This window comes from Spermophilus citellus, assembly GCF_964194105.1.
Source record: "Spermophilus citellus genome assembly, chromosome: 16".
NCBI classification, from domain to species: Eukaryota; Metazoa; Chordata; class Mammalia; order Rodentia; family Sciuridae; genus Spermophilus; species Spermophilus citellus.
Window position 1 is genome coordinate 62,766,046 of NC_138196.1, and position 20,966 is coordinate 62,787,011.

Genomic DNA, 20,966 nt, shown 5'->3' on the forward strand with positions numbered 1-20,966 from the left:
CACCTGGAAAGAGTTTTGAGTGAAAGAGATAATCTTTACTTTCAAATTCTGCACTAGCTAATGGATCCCCACCCTTCACTGCAGTATACCTGAGAATGTTAAAATATTTAATGTAGCTGCTCAATAAGGTGCTGATAAAGGCTATTGGTTAATTCTAAGCTTTGAGTAAGATGACCTGCAATTAATATATTGAGGTTTTACCCCTATCAGGGAGAGAGCTCCTTTTCCTCCAGGCTAGTCAGGCTGGTGGTCTTATGAGGCAAGGGCTGGCTAGATCTCTCCCTCCTGCACACCATCTTCTGGGGCCCCTTGAGAAGGTGCAGCCTGTCTGTCTGAGCAGTCCTGGGATGACTTGGTTTAACCCAGTGTCCCGGATGTGTCTTCAAACAAGACTGGGATTGGGAAAAGCCGGTGAGTGATGCTTTCAGCTTGGTGATATTCACTTATAGTCTCACTGCTATGTTTGGGGAAGAAGCTAGTATACTCCCTGAAAACCATGTTTTCTTCTTAACCATGATTATTCCTTAAATGCTGGGGAATGCATCTTCTCTGAGAGGGAGGTAGACAGTTCTATGAAATAGAGGGCACTTTGGTTCTGGTTTCTTATTATAATGTCCTGTGTAAACTATGCTAAGCTACTTAATCTTTTTTTTTTTTTTTTACTAACAATGCAGCATGCAATTTTTATTTATTTTTGGTATGCAACTTAATCTTTATGAGTCTCAAACACCTCATTTGTAAAAATGTGGACAGTATTTTTTATTTCACAGCCTTGAAATAAGGATTTAAATGAGTTAGCAATGTGTGTAAACTTTCTAGCCCAGTTCCTGTCATAGAATTAGACCTTAACAACTGTTGATTTTCTCTCTGCCACCATAGTGTAAAAGAAAGAATTGCACCAGGTGGTGAGTCAGAAACTTGGACTCTAGTGGCACCTATTGAATTCATTTCTTATGACACTGGATAAGCCACTTAAACTCTATAACGTAGCTGTCCTTGTTTATAAAATCAAGAGGCTGAATTGCCTCTAGGATTTCTTCTAGCTTGATAAATGTGTGATTATTTCACATTTAAGATATCCTACTCCAGGTATTAATTTAGAAAAAAAAAATTGTTCCTAATAAGCACTGACTACTACATAGCATAGGCATCAAAACTTTGTCATTCTCTTATATAAAAAAGAAAGTCAAAAATTTCCTGCTTTGTCCTTTGGAAGGACAAAGGAGGACACAGTAAATTTTTGGAAGGCGTTCTACTTTCATGCAATAGTGGTATAAGTCTCTGTAACTGAGAAGTAGTACTTAATCCATTTTAGCAAGGGCTAGGCTTCATGCTTCTGAACAGCAGAACCAGCTCACAAGGATTTCTAAATTGGCCCTAGGCCTCAGGGGATATTTAGTGTTTTTAGTGAAACCTTGAAGTGCTTGACAATAGGTCGAAGCCATTACTATCCATACCCAGCAACATTTTAGGTTGGGTAGTGACCCTAGATGAGGAATCACTGACTGTAAACACATAAGCCTTTGAATGTAGGGGTTTCTGAAAGAATGAATAGATGTATGTAATCTGTAAGTTTTCCTTCCTGACAATGGATTCCTTATTTTTGAAATTTCTAAAATTGGTGGTATATATTGGTGGGAAATAGATGTTAGTCCTCACTAACAGTTGTGTGCTAGAATTCCACCCAGAATGATTCAAACTCTATGTTATGGAAGTCTTTGAGGATCTGTGGAGATCTGAGGAAGATTGGCAGTGTAAAAGTAATTTCTCTCCAATTCAAAGTCAGGATAGAGGTGGATTTTGAAAAATACAGTGAACTTTCAAAACTGAATGAGTTGCTGAATTGATTGTGAGGACTTGGGAAAAGGAAGCATGATCCCTAGGAACTAACACAAATTCCCAGTAAATTTACTTTACTTTTAGGGCTGATGAGGTCGTATTTTAGGATCTGAGTTCCTAGCACATTGGACAAAGTGTGTCTTGCTATTTTTGTTGACAAATTGTTGAAACGTGGGTGAGATTGCAGTAGTCAACTGAATTTCTATTTATTGAACAGTTATATCAACAAGCATGAACTTTTACAGGATTCTGGAGGACCCAGAAAACATGGTGGTAGAAGAGGAAATATTTAGCTTGGAAAAGAAAAAAAGTTTCTTTTCTTTTTTTTTTTTTTTCTCTCCTAGGAGGAAGACACAAGGCAGCTGTTTTCAAATTCTTATAGCAGCTCTGTCATTGAAGAGTTATTAGACTTTCCTTGCATCTCAAGTAGGACAATTTGGGATCAGGGAGACAGATTTTTTTAATGCAAAGAAAAAGGTTCCTGTCAATAAGTCTACTGAAATAGGCAGCCTTTTGAGGCAGTAAATTTAGTTTCCTGATGAGTTTAAGAAGAGACTGGACACGGTTCTAGACACTGTCTAGTGATTGCTTGCATTGACCAAGAAACTTGGCAAGACAGTTTCTTCTAGTTCTTTCTAAACTGTTAGACAATCAAATGAGGTTGAAGAAGTTAGTGGTCAGATAGAAAAAGGCAATTTTTCCCTTCACCATTGTGGTTAAAGAGAGATATGTTTTGTCACACAGAAAAGGTTACATGCTTAATTAAGTGCTCTGCATTCAAGATGACCCAGGAGTGAGGATGCTGTCTAAGAACTGCGAATAGTGCGCATTTCCTAAAAGCATTCCATACCATTATATGGAAAAAAAGGGGATCACTGTGGTTTTCTTTAATCAAAACTCAAGAATGTTCCTGAAATTTATCCAGCCTGAGCCAAATTATGACTGCCATATAGTAACTGGAATCGTTAGTGCTACATTTTCTATCATATTCTGGGAGCCATGTGTCTAAAAACTACATTCCTTTATAAGTGTAAGTAAATTTTAATTTTCTCACTATCAAAGTTATCCACCAATTCTCCTTTTTTTTTTTCTGATCAGATCATTGAAGGTCTTGATTCCTAGTTTAGGAAGTTGGTGGATTTTGAATTCTTTTGATTGTGTGAGCTATACTGGGAAATGCAGTTTATGCCACACCCCAGGATCATATATGCATTACGACTGAAATTGAATATTTGACAAATAACACATGCTCACGTACAGTATAATACCCAGAAAATGTTAATTCAATTCAAATCAATTGATTAATAGATATTGATCATATCCCACTCATTTCACAGGATTTTCAGGTTGAAAAACACTGTTCTATCCAGTGATTAGTCATGAAAAAGTCAAATAAATGGCAGAGTAAATACGCAAACTCAGGTAGCCTCTTTAAGCCATCAGATAAACCTGTTAGAAAAAGATAATTTTTGCATATATATTGTATGAAAAGTCAAGCTGAGTGCAAAACACTGATATATCCTCATTCTTTGCCTTCTTCCCGTCTTATTAGCATCCCCCATCTTCCCATAGATAAATGGCAAAACCCTGCAGCCTCTTGAAACATGAAAGACTTTGAGAGAGATATATGGGTAGACTGCATTTGCTCTGTGTATCTTAAAGCTTTACATCTTAGAGAAGCAAGTTTTAGCCTACAGCACGTCTGTTTATGAGCACATTCTGGTGACTGCTGCGATAATGGAATTGCTGATACACTGCTCTGAGCACTTGGGTAAGCATTCTTTTATTATTAGGAAGGAAATGCAGTTTTTAAGATCAAAGTGGACACCTCCTGGAAGTTACATTTATTACAAAAGGTTAAAGTGTCCACATTCTTTGGCATCAAAGGGACTTAAAGCAGAACGAGGGTAATATTCAATAGACGGGTGCAATTTTTGATATGACAGTAACCACCTAAGTTGGTGACAGGAACAAGTGGTAATCTAATTCTGAAGGTTACCAATTCTGTCAGCTCTGGGGTTAAGCAAGGTGCTTGGTATTGTGATATCCACAGCCAGGGTCTGCCTGACCGTTAGTGTAGGCACTGAGAATATGTTAGAGTCCTTTGGTAGCATTTTGGTACCAGGGTTTCAGAAAGCAAAGTTTCGCTCTGCCATCATGGTGCAAGTAAAGTAAAAGGTCATTGTTAGTAATTATTACAGTTATTATTACAGCCTTTGGAAAGTCATCAAGGATCAATTCTAGCCCTTGAAACATGGTAACCTAGGATTGCAGCAGTTGCACTGTGACAATTGCTGCCATCTGTATGATAACAGTTCTGCTATTCTTAGGGCATATTTGTTCTTTCACCTCCCCTTTTTGGGGTGGTACCAGGGATTGAACTCGACCTCTGAGCCACATTCCCTATTTTGTATTTTATTTAGAGACACGGTCTCACTGAGTTGCTTAGCACCTCACTTTTGCAGAGGCTGGCTTTGAACTCAGGATCCTCCTGCCTCAGCCTCAGGAGCTGCCCTGGATTACAGGCTTGTGCCACCACACCCAAATCCCCTACCCCACAATTTTCTTTTTAAGATTTGAAATAATTTTTTACTTTTTTTCTTATTTGCTTTTTCTTCAGTAAATTCAAATTGTTTGTATTTATGGTGTATGTTATGTTTTGAGACATTTTGGTATTGTGGAATGGCTAAATCAACATATGCATTGCCTCATCCACTTACTATTTATCCCAAAGGGGCTTAAGTCTCTTTGCCAAGACTTTAAGATGGGTACCTTCAGGGACGTCTGGGGACCATCTCTCAGCCCGCCCACTTCAAATGCTTACTAGAAACTCCTTTATATAGATGCATAAAAACCTTCTTTAGTAGTTTTAAATATGCATGAAATTTTGGCCAGTGCATATGAGGGAGTAATAAAGGCTCTTCATTATTTTTTTTCAAAAACTTTCCAGTCATTTGAGATCTGAAGATCTCAAATCACTAAGTCTAGAAGCTCTGGATATTTAATGAGGGTGCTTCATTTCACAAAAGAACTCACTTTGTTCCATTGTATCTGGCAAATAACTTCTGAAATTTCCTCTGCTTCCCCAGGAGTCCATCTTTCTAGAGACTAGCACTGGAGGAAACATTTTTCTGGTAATTATTAACGGTTTATTGGCATTTAGAGTTAGTATCATAGAAGTGGCTTTTGTATTCAGTATCTTCTCCATTCCCAACTTTGACAGCTCATGTTATTGATAAAAATACAATATTGATTTGAATACATTTAAAATGGGCTCTTACAGAATGTGCAAATCCTCGATCATAGACAATTTTCTTGTACTAATAAAAATGTATAATAGAATGATATAGACTTAATGAGATCAAGGGTGCAGTATGTAGAATAGCTATGCTATACCTTAAGCAATCTCTGGCTAATTGTTGATAACATTTTATCTTTCACCATTAATAGTTGGTTCTGAGAGTTGTCAAAGTAAGCATTATGTCTTTTTTCTTTTTTTTGAAATATGCAATCTTGTGTCCACAATAGGAAAAAAAAGGATTTAGTTTTGTAGAAATTGATAGATTACTGTTGTAAGTTTTATTTCTAAGTAATAGTTACACTAGAGGCAGAGTTATGAAAGAATATTTACTTTAGATGGGTCAGTTAGATCGAATTCCCCAAATTTAACTTGTAGAATTGCCTACTCAGGAGTAGTACCTTTCATAATAAATTGACAATTTCCAGTAGGGTATAGAATGTAGGCTTAAGTTTTGGTTCACATTTTATATCAATTCCCAGTAAAAGAAAACTAAAATAGTTAATTTCAATACTCCTTTTGGAAAAAACAGAACAAAACAAAACAAACAAAAACTCCCAGAGAACTGTAAATAAGAGGATGTTTCAAAGGAGAACATTGAGTTCTCTTCCATGTATTTTCTGATAATTGCACATTTTCCTGTTTTTTTTTTTTATCCCTACACACTCTCTGTTATGCTTAGCAAAAGTTTGAGAAGAGGTGATCCATGTATCCAGCACAGCTTGTGATTTTCTACAGCTTGTACATCTGACCTTTCTCTGGTGTTTTGCATATTGTTACCACCTGTTTTGTTCCATTTTATCAGAGATAATTGTCCTCATGGGTCCAGGTTTGACTCAGGTGGAATGTGTTACCTGCCCTTTCTCCCTCGTCCCCTCCCTCAGCTGCTACTCACTCAAAAGGGTCGCTGGGATCTGCCCTCTGGAGCTCTGGAGGGATGGGAATTCTTTTGTAGTACATTTCCCAGTCGAAGGCTCCGCGCATGGCATCCCCAGCTTGTGCCTCATACCCAAAGTGATTGTGGTCAATGACATCGATCATGGGACACACGATGGTTTTGTGGTTTAGTGCAATTTGGTCTGAAAAATGAAAGCACAAAATAGGAAATGACATGCCTGCCTAGGTCATCTATCATTTTGCAGCAAAGAGAAGCTTACACATCCCTACTAATGCAGAATGCTCTCGGCTTTGGCTTCCTGTCGTAGCCAGAGCACTTTGCAGGAATCTCTGAATGTTGGACATAACGTGATGGGACAGTGATTAGGTACAATTAGAGTTGTTGTATTTTCCTTAAGAAAGTTATGTCCCAGAGAGACTCGCAGAGGTCCATTTAGCTCTACCTCTGTCACATTTTTGCTCTGACCTGTCCCCAATCTGTCATTTTATCATGCATCCAACATGCACAGAGTATAAACAGTACTTGTGTTCCCTCAAGCATACAGCTGGAGCCTGCTGAGAAAATATTGGCCTGCTTTTCTAGAGGTTCCAAAATGTAAATATTTAACTTTATGAGTTTTGTAGCATCTCATCGTATAAGTCACGATGGCTGTTTCCCCCTAAATGCTGACAGATCATACACAAAACTCTTTGTTCTCAACTGACCAGAGATTTTTGTCCAGTCCTATTTTGTCACTGTTTTTGAGACGTACTCTGTTTATCAAAGTTACTTTGTTCTCAGATCATATCCAAAAAGTGTTAGGTGGTACGATAATACTGTACTATCATACTAAATTTAATAGTACTGCTACTATTAAATTTTTGAGCAATTACTAAGTGAATTATACTCATTCTATTTCTAATACTCCTATACACCATATGAGGTGGCAATTATTGTCACTCCTAATCTATGCATGAGGAAACTGAGCTCAGAAAAATTAAGTAACTTGTCAAGAGGGTCACTCAGTTTTTGAGGGCCACAAACAGTGAACCTCCGTTTAACTGTCCAGGTTCAAAACCCATCTTTCCAGGTTGCCAGGGTGTTTCTCATTGTAGCAGAGATGATTTCCCCCCTCCCCCCTCATTTCCGGCACCATCATTTCCCATGTAGATATTGTTATTGTGGTGACACTGTCAGTCAGCACAGGGAACTGGCATTAACATACTTGGGTTCACATAGAAAAGCTGTGTGTGAAGCACCTTCCCAAGAATGTGCATTTAATCAATATTTATTATAACAAACCAATACTGTCTGACACACAGAATGTTTAAGTGGGAAAATCTGCTCTCTTGTTATTTGGAAGACCTTTGGATGTGGCATGTGACATTAAACAAAGGGCATCATTTCGAAATATTCTGGGATCTGCTTATTTCCATATTATATTTTTTTCCCCCAGAGATCCAGAAGTCAGTGTAATCTGTGTCAGGGATAAGTTCTTATAGTATGGAGGATATCCATTTGCTTCACAAGGTTCTCCTAAGCATAGGGCAGGGCGCAAAAGGTTTTATTAGCTGTAATAACAAGTGGCCTTGTTTTGATGATGCTGATAAAACAAGGTGTAGAAACCACAAAATTCTGTTGCAGGTCTTGGCTTCTGGGCTACACGCATTTCATTCATTTGTATTTCAATAATTATTTATTGAGGTAAAATTTTGTGCCAGTCACTATCCTAGGGGCTACAGCAGTGAACACCACCGCAAAAATCACTGTCTTCAGGAATGGAGAAAAAACAATTAAGAAACATTAAAAAAATCACTAAATTCACTAGTGTTTTAAAAGGTGATAAATGAGATGGAAAGAAAACAAAAGAGGGTTAGGGGAATATGGAATGCTGGGGTGTGGAAAGGGTTGCAATTTTAGATAGTATGGCTCCCGTCTGCTAATTAGTAGATGGAAAGATTCCCAGCACTATTTCCTGTTCACCTCCACCAAGGGCTCTCTAAGCATCCATTTTCACCTGGGCAAGCCTTCTAATGGTTTTTAATCTTTATATAAATGGTGTTTCCCCAGAGATGTCTTTGACAGAGGAGACCATCAGTGCTGTGTCCGATATATTTCCTCTATCACCTCTGCAGGTATTTTAGTATTAAGGTTTCACTGACTTTCTTCAATCAAACTCAGAATCAGGTTGATTTACAAGTTCCTTGACCAACAAGGAGTCCCAAGGTGACCTGAAGAGAATGAGTCTGTTAAATTAACTGTCAACTTTCCGTTCAAATTTCCTTTCAGTTCTCCTCCAGCTGTACTAGCTTAGGGTGAAAGCTGCATGACTAATTTTTCATCCAAGGCTTGTGCCTACATTTCAATTTCCAGGGATCAAACAAACAGACTCTTAATAGGAAATTGAAATTCAGGTATAATCCCAAGGTGAAAAATGAACCACAAAACTGTGTGGCTCCGCCTGTTCTTTCGTTTTGGATGATGTGTCAAGACACTGATAGAGGAAAATAAAAAAAGATAGCGATCCTGAGCTTGAATCATTTCTTATCCATCAGGCCTACAGGAAATGAAATGCTTTAATGAGAAAAAGTGGGTTGTGGGTTTCTCTTCTTTTCTTTTTTTTTCCTCTTTCTTCATTTTTTTCTTTCTGTTAGATTCCTAGCGAACAATCAGAGACTCCATAATTGGCATTTAGGGATTGCTTTGGTTCATAAATAAGGTAGGTCTTTTGCTGACTTCCTTGAGTATTCAACACCATATAGGTCAAATTCAGTTTTGAGGGGATCTCACTGTTGCTGATGAAGCTTTAAATTGCTATGTCCTTGAACAAGGTACTTTTAATTAAAAGCTCAGAGGAGTCTCTGACTATAGGAGACTGAAACATTCCTGTTGATTAGGATGGCTGGCAGTCATCTGTACAGGGGTGTGTGGATGGGCAATGTGGTGGGGGTGTTGCTGGTTGCTCTGTTTTAAATCCTATACAGTTTCGATCAATATCCTCCCCCCTTCCCCACCCATCTTTTTACTAATGGAGCTTGGCTCGTTCTAGTTGAAATCCTACACAGTATTCAACGGCAAATCATTCTTCCTGAGACAGCTATCATATAGGCAGTTGTTAGTGGCTGTAGTTCTGAGGTAAGGGATTTATTTACAATAAAAGAAGATTGGGCAAAATCTGGAAGAACAGGAAGAAGTTCAATGATGTGCACCCCAAATTTTTTTAGAAGATCTTTTTTTTTTCAGGCATACAATTTATTTCTTAGCTACAACTTATAGCTGACTTCAGTGTAAAATAAAACAAAAATATTGGAGCTTGAACTGAGCCACACTTAACATTTCTCACTTGAATTAGTTTCTGTTCATTCAGGTTTCTAACAGTCCATGTGCCATGTGACAGTCTCCCTTCTTCCCCCTCTCTTAGCCACAGCAAGCACACTTAAGATCTATCATACTGAGAGCATCTCTAAATTTAGGGTTATAGGCTGGTGCCAGGAGTGGAAGGGACAACAAAAATGTCATTATAATTCCTAGAAAATGGCAAAGTGCTTTTTACTTTAACTCTGTACTGGGTTGTAATAATTTTACTTCCTCTTTTCTTTAAGAATCCTGTAATAATTGTTAAAGTATAATATGTGCATTTGAGTCTTATTGTAATTAAGAGATGACTGTAAAAAAGTTCATTTTTAGTATTTACCCAATGAATGTAACTACAATAAAACTACTATAAAGGAGGATGTCTAAGATAAATGAAAAATTTTTAAAAATCTTAGATTAGATTACAGTTGATATTATCTAAATTATCAAAATACTATTTACCTTTTTTTTCTTTCCTGCAGTACTGTGAATTGAACCCAGGGACTTGTTCATGCTAGGCAACATTCTATCCCTAAGCTGTACTCCCAGCCCTAAAATATCAGTTTCAATGTGGTTTTCTAGTTGTCTGTTTATCCTCAACAGCAGTTCAGAAGTAATTCAAGGACCCCTCTGATAAAATTACAGAAGGGTCTCTAGCTTTTGTTGCAGCACCTTGCTCTCACTCTTCAGGGCTGTAGTTCTTGTGGCCCCCAAAGTTCCCAGAGTGCCTCAGTGACAATTATACTCACTAAGGAGTGGGGGCAGCCAGTTCACATTGACCTCGCAGTGGGAGTCAAGGAATGTCAGCACCTCTCCTCTGGCCATAGACGCGCCTAGGAGTCTGGTCCGGATGAGTCCTTCTCTTTTCTTGGTACGAACAATTCTCACTTTGGAAAACCGAGCCATGTATTCCTCTAACTTATCCTTCAAGTGTTCTAGGAAAGAAATAGAGAATGCATAGGAAGAATGATACAACATTAGTCATAGTACAATTAGTCATGGATGCTGGGCGTAGAGAGTATGTGAATGATGAATCCTAACATAAAATCTTCAAAGATTGAAGATAGATGCTTCTCCTCTCCATGCTTCTCCTCTCCTCATCTAGAGCAGAGATACTTATAAGATTTTGTGCTTAGAGGTTTTATGCTTATTTCTCCAAATGTTTCATAATCTGCAAATACTGCCTTTGTTTGAATGCAGTGACACACCAGAGCTCTGTCATGCAGTTACTGTTGGCAGGTGGCCATCATGTTAATCCTGGCCAGCACTTGCCAAGGTGGGCATTGCCCTCTGGTTCCTGTTGTGTGAAGTCAGACGAACATCCTGGCATATGGGCTCTTCTCAACAAGGGGGATTTTTATAGCAAGGCTTTGTCTAGGATTCTGTGGGCTGAAAATAATGTATGTAAAATGAGAAAGAAAAATATTTGTCAAGTCAATAGAACCAAACAGAATTCTATCCATACAGAGTAATAGCAAACTCGTGAGCAAGTCCAACTTGGGCTTGTAATTCAAAGTGGAAAGGTGACTGATGTGCACAGAAATAGGTATGGAAAAGGAAAGCTGAAGAAATACTATACAGTCATTTTGAACTTAGCTATTTAAGACCTGGAGATGTTCCTTAGCTTTTTAAATTTGGAAATGCTTCATCCTCTAATTAAAAACAAACAGCAGGAACAAAATCAAATCAAATAACTTACAGAATAAAACATTTCCTACTGTCTGTGATAAAATGCATCAATTTTTTTGTTATCTTTTATGGGAAATAAGTGCATTTGGTGGCTTTCTGTGGGATATGTTCTTATATATTTTATATCCACTGCTCTTACTCTGCCATATCTAAGACATTATGAGAGCTTTATTGGAATCTCTGACAAGTATAGTCCAATATCTATTGAAATGGAATCTCAGTAGGCAGTGTGCTCTTTTTTTTTTTTTTTTTTTTACTTTTCAAACCTTCTTTGCAGGTCTGTAATCAAAGGCAATAATATTAAGTCCCTTCCATAATCCATTGCAATAGGGGTTCATGTAAGATCCATTATCCCTTTCTGCTTCCAATTTAACAGATATCAGAATTATTCTATATTGACATTTCTCTGAATACAAAAGTTTATTCTTATTTCTTATCGTTATTAGTGTAGTATTAAAAAAACCCTTAATTTTTTTTGGGGGGGGACTGTTTATAACTGTTTCACAAGTGGATCAATTAAAGGGGTATTTGGCTTCCTAATTTTCACTATGAAAGAATCAGAAATGATTTAGCTCAAAATATGTCCCCTTCTCTATTGTTCTTCCTGTCCCTAACAGAGATATGGAGATGAGACTATGGGAAGCTAGATTCCAGCATTTGGAATCAGAATAGTCCTGGGAGGGAGGTCTATAAAGTGACATGGATTAAAGTGACATGGATGAGTAAGGGATTTGGGGCATTCTTTTTTTTTTTTTTTAAATTATATTTAGAATGTAGCAGACAGTCAAGCTTTGAGTTAGGCTTTGGTTAGAGACCTAGCAACATTTATTCATTCAACAAAAATTTACCAAGGCAGTAACTGGAGCCTTGAGTAAGCCCTTGTACTGATGAAGAGGAACAGCATTTCCATTTGAAGAAAGCTTTTGAATGCTGAGCCCAAAGTACAAAACTTATGAAAGTTCTATTTCATGGTGAGATACTGATAATTCATTCTCTTATATCTATTGCAAATGTAAGGAAGGAAGTTCTGGTAAGTAATAAAGTAACACATGGTGTATAAGCAGTATTGCAGAGGCTAGTTCCATCCTGTCCCTCTTTGCTCTGGAACATCCTGCTGTACAGAAGACCCACCTCCTGCACATCCCCCTTTGCTCACTCTTCCCCACTACAAAGACTCTCTGGCTACCCCGTGTGGAAACTGCAAAGAAAATTTCAAAGAACTCTACAATACAGCCTCAACTGCAAATAAGCCTGGAGCTTTACTACCTTGTCAGGGAACTAAAGCCAAAGCAACACAGTTGAACAATATGAAGATGCTGTATGTGCCAGAGTCCTGAAAGGCCATGTTCTGTCAGGATTTCTACAGTAATAAACATTTAAGAAAACTTCATAATCTCATGACTGTAATTTACTTAGGCGATGAAACATTTCTGTATTACCAATTAACACACAAGAAGCATTATGCCAATTTATTTGTAAGTTGGTTGTTTGGACCGCAAAATGCTTATCTCATAGAATACCGTCTAGATAGTCACTGGGAACTAAAAAAAAAAAAAAAAAAAAAAAAATAGATCATGTCTGTTAAGCCCACAAATAGTGTTCTTTCCCCCTTTCTTTAATCCTCATTGTTCTTATATCAATTATACAATGCTGAGTAGCAGCTCAGTGCTCCAAGATGCATTTAGGTCTCTCCCTCTGATTTCCAGGGATCATGGGGTCTTATTTGTTGGAGGCGTGGAGTATTTACTATAGTCACATAAGAGGAAGTCACTGCAGAATATTCTCACTTCCTGGAATTCCAAAAAGGGAATTAAAAGGTTGTCAGTCACCTGGGTGGGCTTGTCCTAACTTCAGATGCAGACTTCCATATTCCGTGGTTTATAAGAAATTCTCTGGAACTCATTGGGTCTAGCTCTGTGAGTTTTCTTTCCCTCTGCACACATTTTCTGATTCTGTAAATTTTTCTTATATCAAAGTCCATTTTTAATGTAATAAAAAGATTGTATGGTGTGAATTCACTAAACGTAAGGATTTGACCCCAGAGAGTCCACTAGATATTTAGATGAGTTCCTCTAGTTTGAACTTTACGGTGATAATTAGCTTGCTTTCCTCAGATAATGATCTGGTTGACTGCCCTTTGGGGTCCATTCTCTCTTAGTAGTTCAGTTGTAACATCTAATTACCCATAAATCACAATGAAGGCAGGTACCATCAGCCTAATTAGCAAATTAAACTCTCTTACAAGGGAGTTACTGGAGATAGTAGAGATGGCTTTAAATTAAAAAAAAACATTGTTCCTTTCTTTAGTATGAACAAGTTTAGATTTGTTTCTAAAACATTGTTATCATGCTGTAAAATATGGCTCCATATTATTTTAATTCAAGCACAACATCTTTGAAGATTGCTTTTCATCTTTAAATAATTAAACTTTAAATACTCCGAGAGAATTATTTAACTTTAAATAATTTCAAGTATTTCTGTAAAGTAGGAGATTTTTCTAGTGACTATGAGACATTTGTAAAACCATTAATTTATTTTTTGTTTTTGGTTTGTGGTCCTAGACTAAAAGTTGATACGTCATTGTTGAAATCTGCAGAGTAATATCCTAATGATCCAGGAGAGTGAACACAACTTCAAAACCATAGTTTTCCAGGATTTATTGTATCCCTGTGAAGCAATAATGGAACAACAAGTTGTAGTGAAGTGAAATTCTGTTGTCACGCTATTGTGAGTAGTAAATTTAGCAGCTTTCTGAAATGTATTTCCCTCTTCTCAGAAGTTTAACTTATACTTCATCGATTTATGTAGAGAATATATCATTCATCAGTGAATTTAGTGTCTAGGGAACCAAGTAAACACTACACATTCATCTTCAGCGATCTGCATAGCTAGGAGAGTCAAAGACAAGGGTCCTGGTCCTTCTGATGACTGGCCAGGTGGCTTTGGGTAAATAGCTTTATATAGTTTGCTCTCATTTTCCTTAGATATAAGAAGAAAAGGGAATGTGGCTGGTAGATCTTAACTATTCCTTCTAGTTTCATGATTTCATGATTTTCCCTTGTGAAGATTTACTTACTACCTGGATCGAGTCCTATCAAATACCGTTTTTTCCTAAATGCATCCTAATGTTAGACATTATGGTGTTGTTGACTGTGTCTCATTTTTGAAAGTAAGAGTTAAAATAAAGCTAACACTTATCAGAGTCTTAGTCAAAAAGCCAACTCCAGGATCTTTCCTTTGGTCAATACAGCATCTTTCTAATCTCCTACAGTTTGCTATCTAAGATTGTCACTGATGTCAAAATAATGACTTTGAAGCACTGTGAGTTCATCAAAGATTTAATTCTGCTTAATAAGTTATGTGTATTATGTCAGAAAAATACAGTAATGGAGTGCACAAAGCTCTCTGGTCCACCTTTGAGGAATTGTTCCCAAGGGTATGAACAAGCTAGTGACCCTCAGTATTGCAGAGCATAACCAGGTGGGGGACACCCCAGAGGCTGGCCAGTTGGTAGCTCCAGGTTGATGACCAGGTCCAGCAACTTACTGCCTGCTTCTTTCCATCTCCTTTGAATTATCTAATTTATATCTCAAAGGGAAGGAGGGGCCAGGAGACACCTGATCTAGAGATAATAGATTTATATATTTAAGTGCACACCTATGGAGATGAAATTCTTTTGATGTTTATCCTTTGGCATTGGTAGACTGAGGTGGAATATCACCTTAAGATCATGTAGAATATGTATTAGGTATTACAGGTGATGCCTTGTTACTAAGTTTTGAAATGTAATGGATTATAAACACGTGGAAACATGTATCTTAACTTTTCTGGTTAATCCTCACACAGATGCTGTGATTTGTAACTCTAAGCATTCTGGGTAATCTGAAGTGCAACTCTAAGTATTCTGGGTAATCTGAGGTTTTATCACAGTTTGCAAAGAAGTACTTTACAATTAGAGGATAGAAGATACTCTTCCATTTCCTAATCTACTTGGTGTATATCATGCATATTTGGACCCATAGTGAAAATATTAAGGATAACTGTCTACTTTAGCAGGGCCTGCAGAGACTCTTTCTACATTTTTGACCTAGAAGAAATATACAGCTTTTAGGTATCTAGTTGACTTCCACAAAATTGTCAGTCTCCTTTTATCCCAGATGACCATACTAAATCTCTCTTTTGATAGCATTCGAACAGACATTTCACATTTATCTCTGCAGCACAAAAAAATCCAACCAAGAAAGTAATAGAATTGATGAAAACATATTCAATTGCTTCTGTTATGACTTGAGCTGGGTTCTATCTCTGAATGTCCTATTTTCTATTCTTTTAATATCAAAGCATCTTAAGTCATTTGGGAAAGAGTGGCTAACACCAGACTTAAGTAAATAGACAAAATATATTTTGGAGAATATAAAAAGAAGGGAAGATAGAGATAGAATGCCACCCTTTTACAACCCCTAATGAATTAATGGATCTAGCTACCACAGGTGGCTAACATCATAAAAAAGAGCAATAATCTCCTATTAGGTGTTTCCTGATGGGAGAACACATCATTGCCTATGAAGTGTTTTTGTCTAAAGCATTGAATATGAATTTGATCATGCCTACAGATTTAACTGCCTACATTTTTTTTTTTTGGCACTGGGGATTGAACTCAGAGGTATTCGACTACTGACCCACATCCCCAGCCCTATTTTGTATTTTATTTAGAGATGGGATCTCACTGAGTTGCTTAGCACTTTGCCCTTTTCTGAGGTTAGCTCTGAACTCTTGATTCTCCTGTCTCAACCTCCCAAGCCGCTGGGATTATAGGCATGTGCCACCATGCCCACCTCTAAATGCCTATTTATAGGAACATAAAGTGATTGAGGAATATGTTAAATGATAATCAGGGAAACAATCAGCAAAATCCAAACCATGGGAAATTCCTCAGGATAAATGACCCCAGTTCAAACAAACAGTTGGGAAAGAAAAGTGCTGTTGGTTGGATGCTCAGAGCTGGATCAAGTTGTTCTCTTGTTGTATGTAAAAATCTCAGAGAATATGAACATTAGTCAAAGATCTGCTGAAACCATGAAGAAAGCAGGATTCCTGTGAAAAAAGTAACTTTTACTTTTTACCTATTAAGTCTCTATTTAGTTGTGGATGGGATTTGAGACATTCCTCCCACTCCCTTAACCCAGAGACTTCCTGAGGCTAAGCAATCTTAGGAGAGGATTGGATACTTTTTTTTCCATAGGAATTTTGTGTTTCTGCCTGTCTTGTGAATGAAACAATGACCATCCTTTTTTTTTTTTTTTCAAACTGTCTTTTCAAGGAAATTTATATTGCTAACAGATGTGAGGACAGAGATTGGGTATCCTTCACAAAAAAAGGGCAGGTTGTTAATAGCCTTGGAAGTTAGAGATGATGTCTTCCACTTGAGCAAATGGCAGGCATGCTTGCTGCCCATTAGAAAACAATTTGAGTTCCTTAAGCTCAATATACCTTCCATATAAAACAAACAAGAAAACAACCATTGATTGTGGAAGAATCCATATGACATGGAGACAAAAACATTTTATTCCTCCCATTGCTCACTTTGAGTAATAAAATCCATTGTCTCAACCCCTGGCACTCCTATCCTCTGCCTGTATTAATGGAACAACGGAAAGTTAATGTGTTAATTTGCAAATAGAGTAAAATCTCAGGTTCTTCCCAGTTTTTTTTTTTTTTAACATAGAATTGTGAAGGCTACTAATGAAGGAATCCTTGACACTCCATGGTAGCTGTGGAGGTCTCCTGACTAGTTCACAGAGAGATCTAGGGCAAGCCAATAGGTGATTCCACATGCCAGACTAGTCAATTCTTGGCCGGGGGCACAGCCTAGCTTTGAATTAATTGAGCTTCACTTCTTTCTTATTTTCTTCTCCAATTAAATCCTTTTAGTATCTCAAAATATCTCTGTCATCGTGTGAAGAAGTTAATAGCGATGAATATTGAGCTATGTTTTCCTGAAGAGTTCTGACAGTTTTATATGATTATTAGGTCCTGGTACCCTATATTTTCATATAGAAAATAGGAGGGGATATATTTCAGGATGTGGTCTTTTCCTGGCATGTGAGCCATCTTGGACACTAGGCAGGGTCCTTGGGTCTTCTCTCTCTCATTCTCCCCTTTCATCTCTTCCATTCTCTCTTATTCTCTGTCTCTCACCATTTGCCTAAAGAACCACTGAATCATGTATTTTCATCCACCCAGGGCATGGGCCCTTGTGGAGTACTTGAGAGCCATAGATCTGGTGTCTGCATAACTCATGGAAGTTCTTTTCCATGTCTAAGATGGTACCTGGGTGCAAAGTCTTCATTCTTTGAAAATACTCATGTGTCAAAGATTATTTGTATAATACTTTATAAATAGAGGCCCCAAAAGTGAAAAAAATATAGGTTCCAAGATACATAAAAAATTAAGAACTTTTTCAAAAAAATATGCAAGAGGTAAAAAGAGAGAAGAACAGAGACCTTTAGTTGAAATATTTATTATCTTTTTTATATTTATAGAATATATAATCTTAAAGTAGATTTCACAAGAGGGCAAATAATAGATCATTACTTTACACAAAATATTTTGGCATTTTGATGACAGCCTAAAAACTGACTATATAAAAATGTAGTGTATCTGTGATGCAGCTTTATTTCAGTTCAATTTTTACGCATTTTATTTGCAAATTCATTACTTATTTTGACTTTTGAGAAGGTCATGTATACTCTTTTATAATGGGAACATTTAAATGCTTTTTTGTATTTTCCACAGAATTTTCTTAAGAACGATTTAAAAGTGGTTTTGTCTGATGTTTCAAATGATTCTCCTATAATTCATATTTAAATTATATGATCTTTTTCTAAGCATTTTTGTATGTTTCAATAGTAGTTGTAATTAAAGGTATTCTGAGAATGAATAAAACTGAAGTAATCTGAGTGTGATTTATAGTTTCTAATTGTTCTGTTTACATGAACCTAGAAGAACTTTGTATTTTCTTCAAGTCGGGGAACATAAAATTAAATGCAATTCAAAATTATTTTGTTTACATCATTTCTTCTGATGCTGTAACTTTGTCTCAAAGAAGAAAAATAATGTAAATAGGAAATGACTAAAATGCATAGGTCTTTTCTAAGAAATGTTGTTATTAAGTATTATAATTTCACAGGATTAATACATTTTATACAAAGGAAAAACCTCTTCTTTTGAATAATCCAGCCTTTTTATTAGATTGTAAACATTCTGGATAATACAAAAGAATAGGCCAATAGCTTACAAATGTCATTTGTGTTCAGACAGGATAATCTAGTTCAAATGCCCAAATATAAATATCTTAACATCAGCATTAGAGAAAGTCATTGGTTTATTGTTAAGCTATTTGACCTAAATAATATTTAAGAATTTTGCCAAAAATGCTATTAGGCCTCACTTTGTAAATATTAGAGAGCTGTTTAACTCTAAGAAGATATATATCTAATATATCTTTTTAAAATCTATTTATTTATTTATTTACTTTTATGTGGTGTTCAGGGCCTCAGATGTGTAAGGTGAGTGCTCTACCACTGAGCCACAACCCCAGCCCCATATCTAATATATCTTTTAAATAAAAGCAATCATTTAACATTTGATTCATCAATTTTGATGTAAGAGAACAAATCTGTAAGTTGATGTAGGTCAACTATTCTATTTTTTAAAATTGTAAAATACACATCTCATAAAATGTACCACCATAATAATTTTAAGTGGGTAATTCAGCAGTGTTATGTATATAGTCACGTGATTGTTCGAACAATCCTAGAACTTCTTCTTCTTGCAAAATTGAAACTGTGTACCATTAAAACAATAATTGCCCCTGAAAACCACACTTCTCCTTTCTGTTTCTGTGTTTGACTGCTATGGAGAACTCATTATAAGTAGAATCACATAGTATTTGTTTTTTTTTTTTTTTACTAGCTTATTTCATTCAGTATAATGTCCTCAAATTCATCCATACTGAGCTCATCCATGTTGTAGAAAGTGTTCAAATTTTTTTTATAGACACATGTGTATGCAAGTATATACAAGGTGTGTATGCATATGTATGTATTTTCATGTATATACACATGCACACACATACATAAATTTGTTTTTGCTGTAATGGGAACTGTACCATCATAAAGGACCTTGCCCATACTAGGCCAGCATTTAACCACTGAGCTTTACTCCCAGCTCCTCCTTCCTTTTAAAGGCTGTATGATATTCCATTGTATTTATATACTACAATTTGTTTAGACATTCATCAGTATGGTGTGCATTTGTGTTGCTTTTATTTTTTGCCTATTGTGAACAATGCTGCTATGAACATGGGTGTACAAATATCTGAATATTTTTATTGAAATTTATGTTGAGATTCAATCCATTTCAATATAAACACAGAAGTGGAATAGCTGGGTCATAGAGTAATTCTATTTTGAGTTTTTTGAGAAACCACCCTATTGTTTTCCACAGTGACTACCCTATTGTACATTGCCACCAGTAGTGCACGGGGGTCTCCTTTCTGCTTTTAAGTCCTCGAGACTCTTTGTCAAATGTAAACCTAAACAAATTTTAGTTGAGTGTGGAGGAAAGCTTGGCAAAGGTTTTTAGAACTTCTTATTATAAAATCTTCCTCAAAAGAATGACTCTTCCCCATCCGCTAAATAACAATTATTCTATAAAAGAAGAAAAGTCTGAGTACTGACAATGACAAATATTTTTAATATACAATATTGCAGATCTCAAGATAAGAAAATAGTCTAGACACTAAAGTTTCAGGACTAAAATTATTAACAAGAAAAGCCTCCAGAGATTCTTATCTCTCATTGCAAAATAGATTTTTCAAGAACACTATATTTGAAAATATCCTAGTGTCCAGTCTAAATATTCCTTGTGACTAGAGAGGTCACAAGATCTGATTTTCATGTTCTTTTGCCAATTCCTCTCTGCACTCTTCATCTCCTCCCACCTTGGGTAAGTGGTCTGCCTCTGACTACTGAGGCCCTGTCCTGCTTTAGCCTACCCTCTCCACCATCAATTGTATCAGGGAGTTAAATTTCACTTTGCACTAATTATCTTGGTCAACCTCCCATATTTAGGAATGTATCTTTAAAACATCTTAGCATCTTCTAATGTCTCTAAGAAAACTCACTCCTTATCTTTTAGCAGTTCCCTTAATCTTCAAGTCTGTCCCAAATGTCATTTTACAAGACTGTTTTGAGATATGAGGAAATTATTTCAAAAAATAAGTTTAACAAAGAAAAAGCATCAAAAGAATAAGTATACTAATATCCTTAAAGATTAAAAATATCCATTTATACATTTCAAAATTCTCTAGGAACTTTAGTGCTTTCTATTTCTTTTTTATTTTTGTTTAAATTGTAGATGGACACAATACCTTTTATTTTAATATAGTGCTGAGGATTGAACCCAGTACCTCATACATGCTAGGCAAGTGTTCTACCTTTGAGCTACAACTGCAGCCCTCTTTTATGCTTTCTTATTGTATTTTGCCAAACACCAAGTTACACAGTTTTAAACTGATTTGTATTATATTACAACATTAATGCCACTGTTAATCTGTACCTACATACGCACTTTCATAGCTTGGATAAGTAGCCTTTTGTGATCTGGTTTACTATAATGACCATCTCTAAAAATTGAGACCAGAAACAATTTTTTTTCCCATAAAAATAATGAATGATTTTCTGCTACTTATTTTCCTAAGAGGAAGTCAGGGTGAGAAATGATAACTGTGGGTCTAAACAATTACAAGGTAATGCAAACCACATCAATGGGGCTATTAATAAGGGGAAGTCACAGCCTGCAGTAAAAGCAAATGCAGCCTGTGTCACAGCAGCAAGCTGCCTGGAA

General features: G+C 36.5%; 1 protein-coding gene across 1 annotated transcript in view; it reads right to left on the reverse strand.

The window, feature by feature from the left end:
* Nucleotides 1-20,966, reverse strand: part of GALNTL6 (polypeptide N-acetylgalactosaminyltransferase like 6) — a gene marked incomplete at both ends in the record, with an annotated part of 1,074,421 nt that overhangs the window by 196,639 nt on the left and 856,816 nt on the right. Inside the window, 2 exons of the mRNA XM_081269347.1 lie at nucleotides 6,033-6,216; nucleotides 10,118-10,303. Of these exons, the coding sequence (XP_081125473.1) occupies nucleotides 6,033-6,216; nucleotides 10,118-10,303 (370 nt within the window). The remainder of the gene's footprint in view (nucleotides 1-6,032; nucleotides 6,217-10,117; nucleotides 10,304-20,966) is intronic.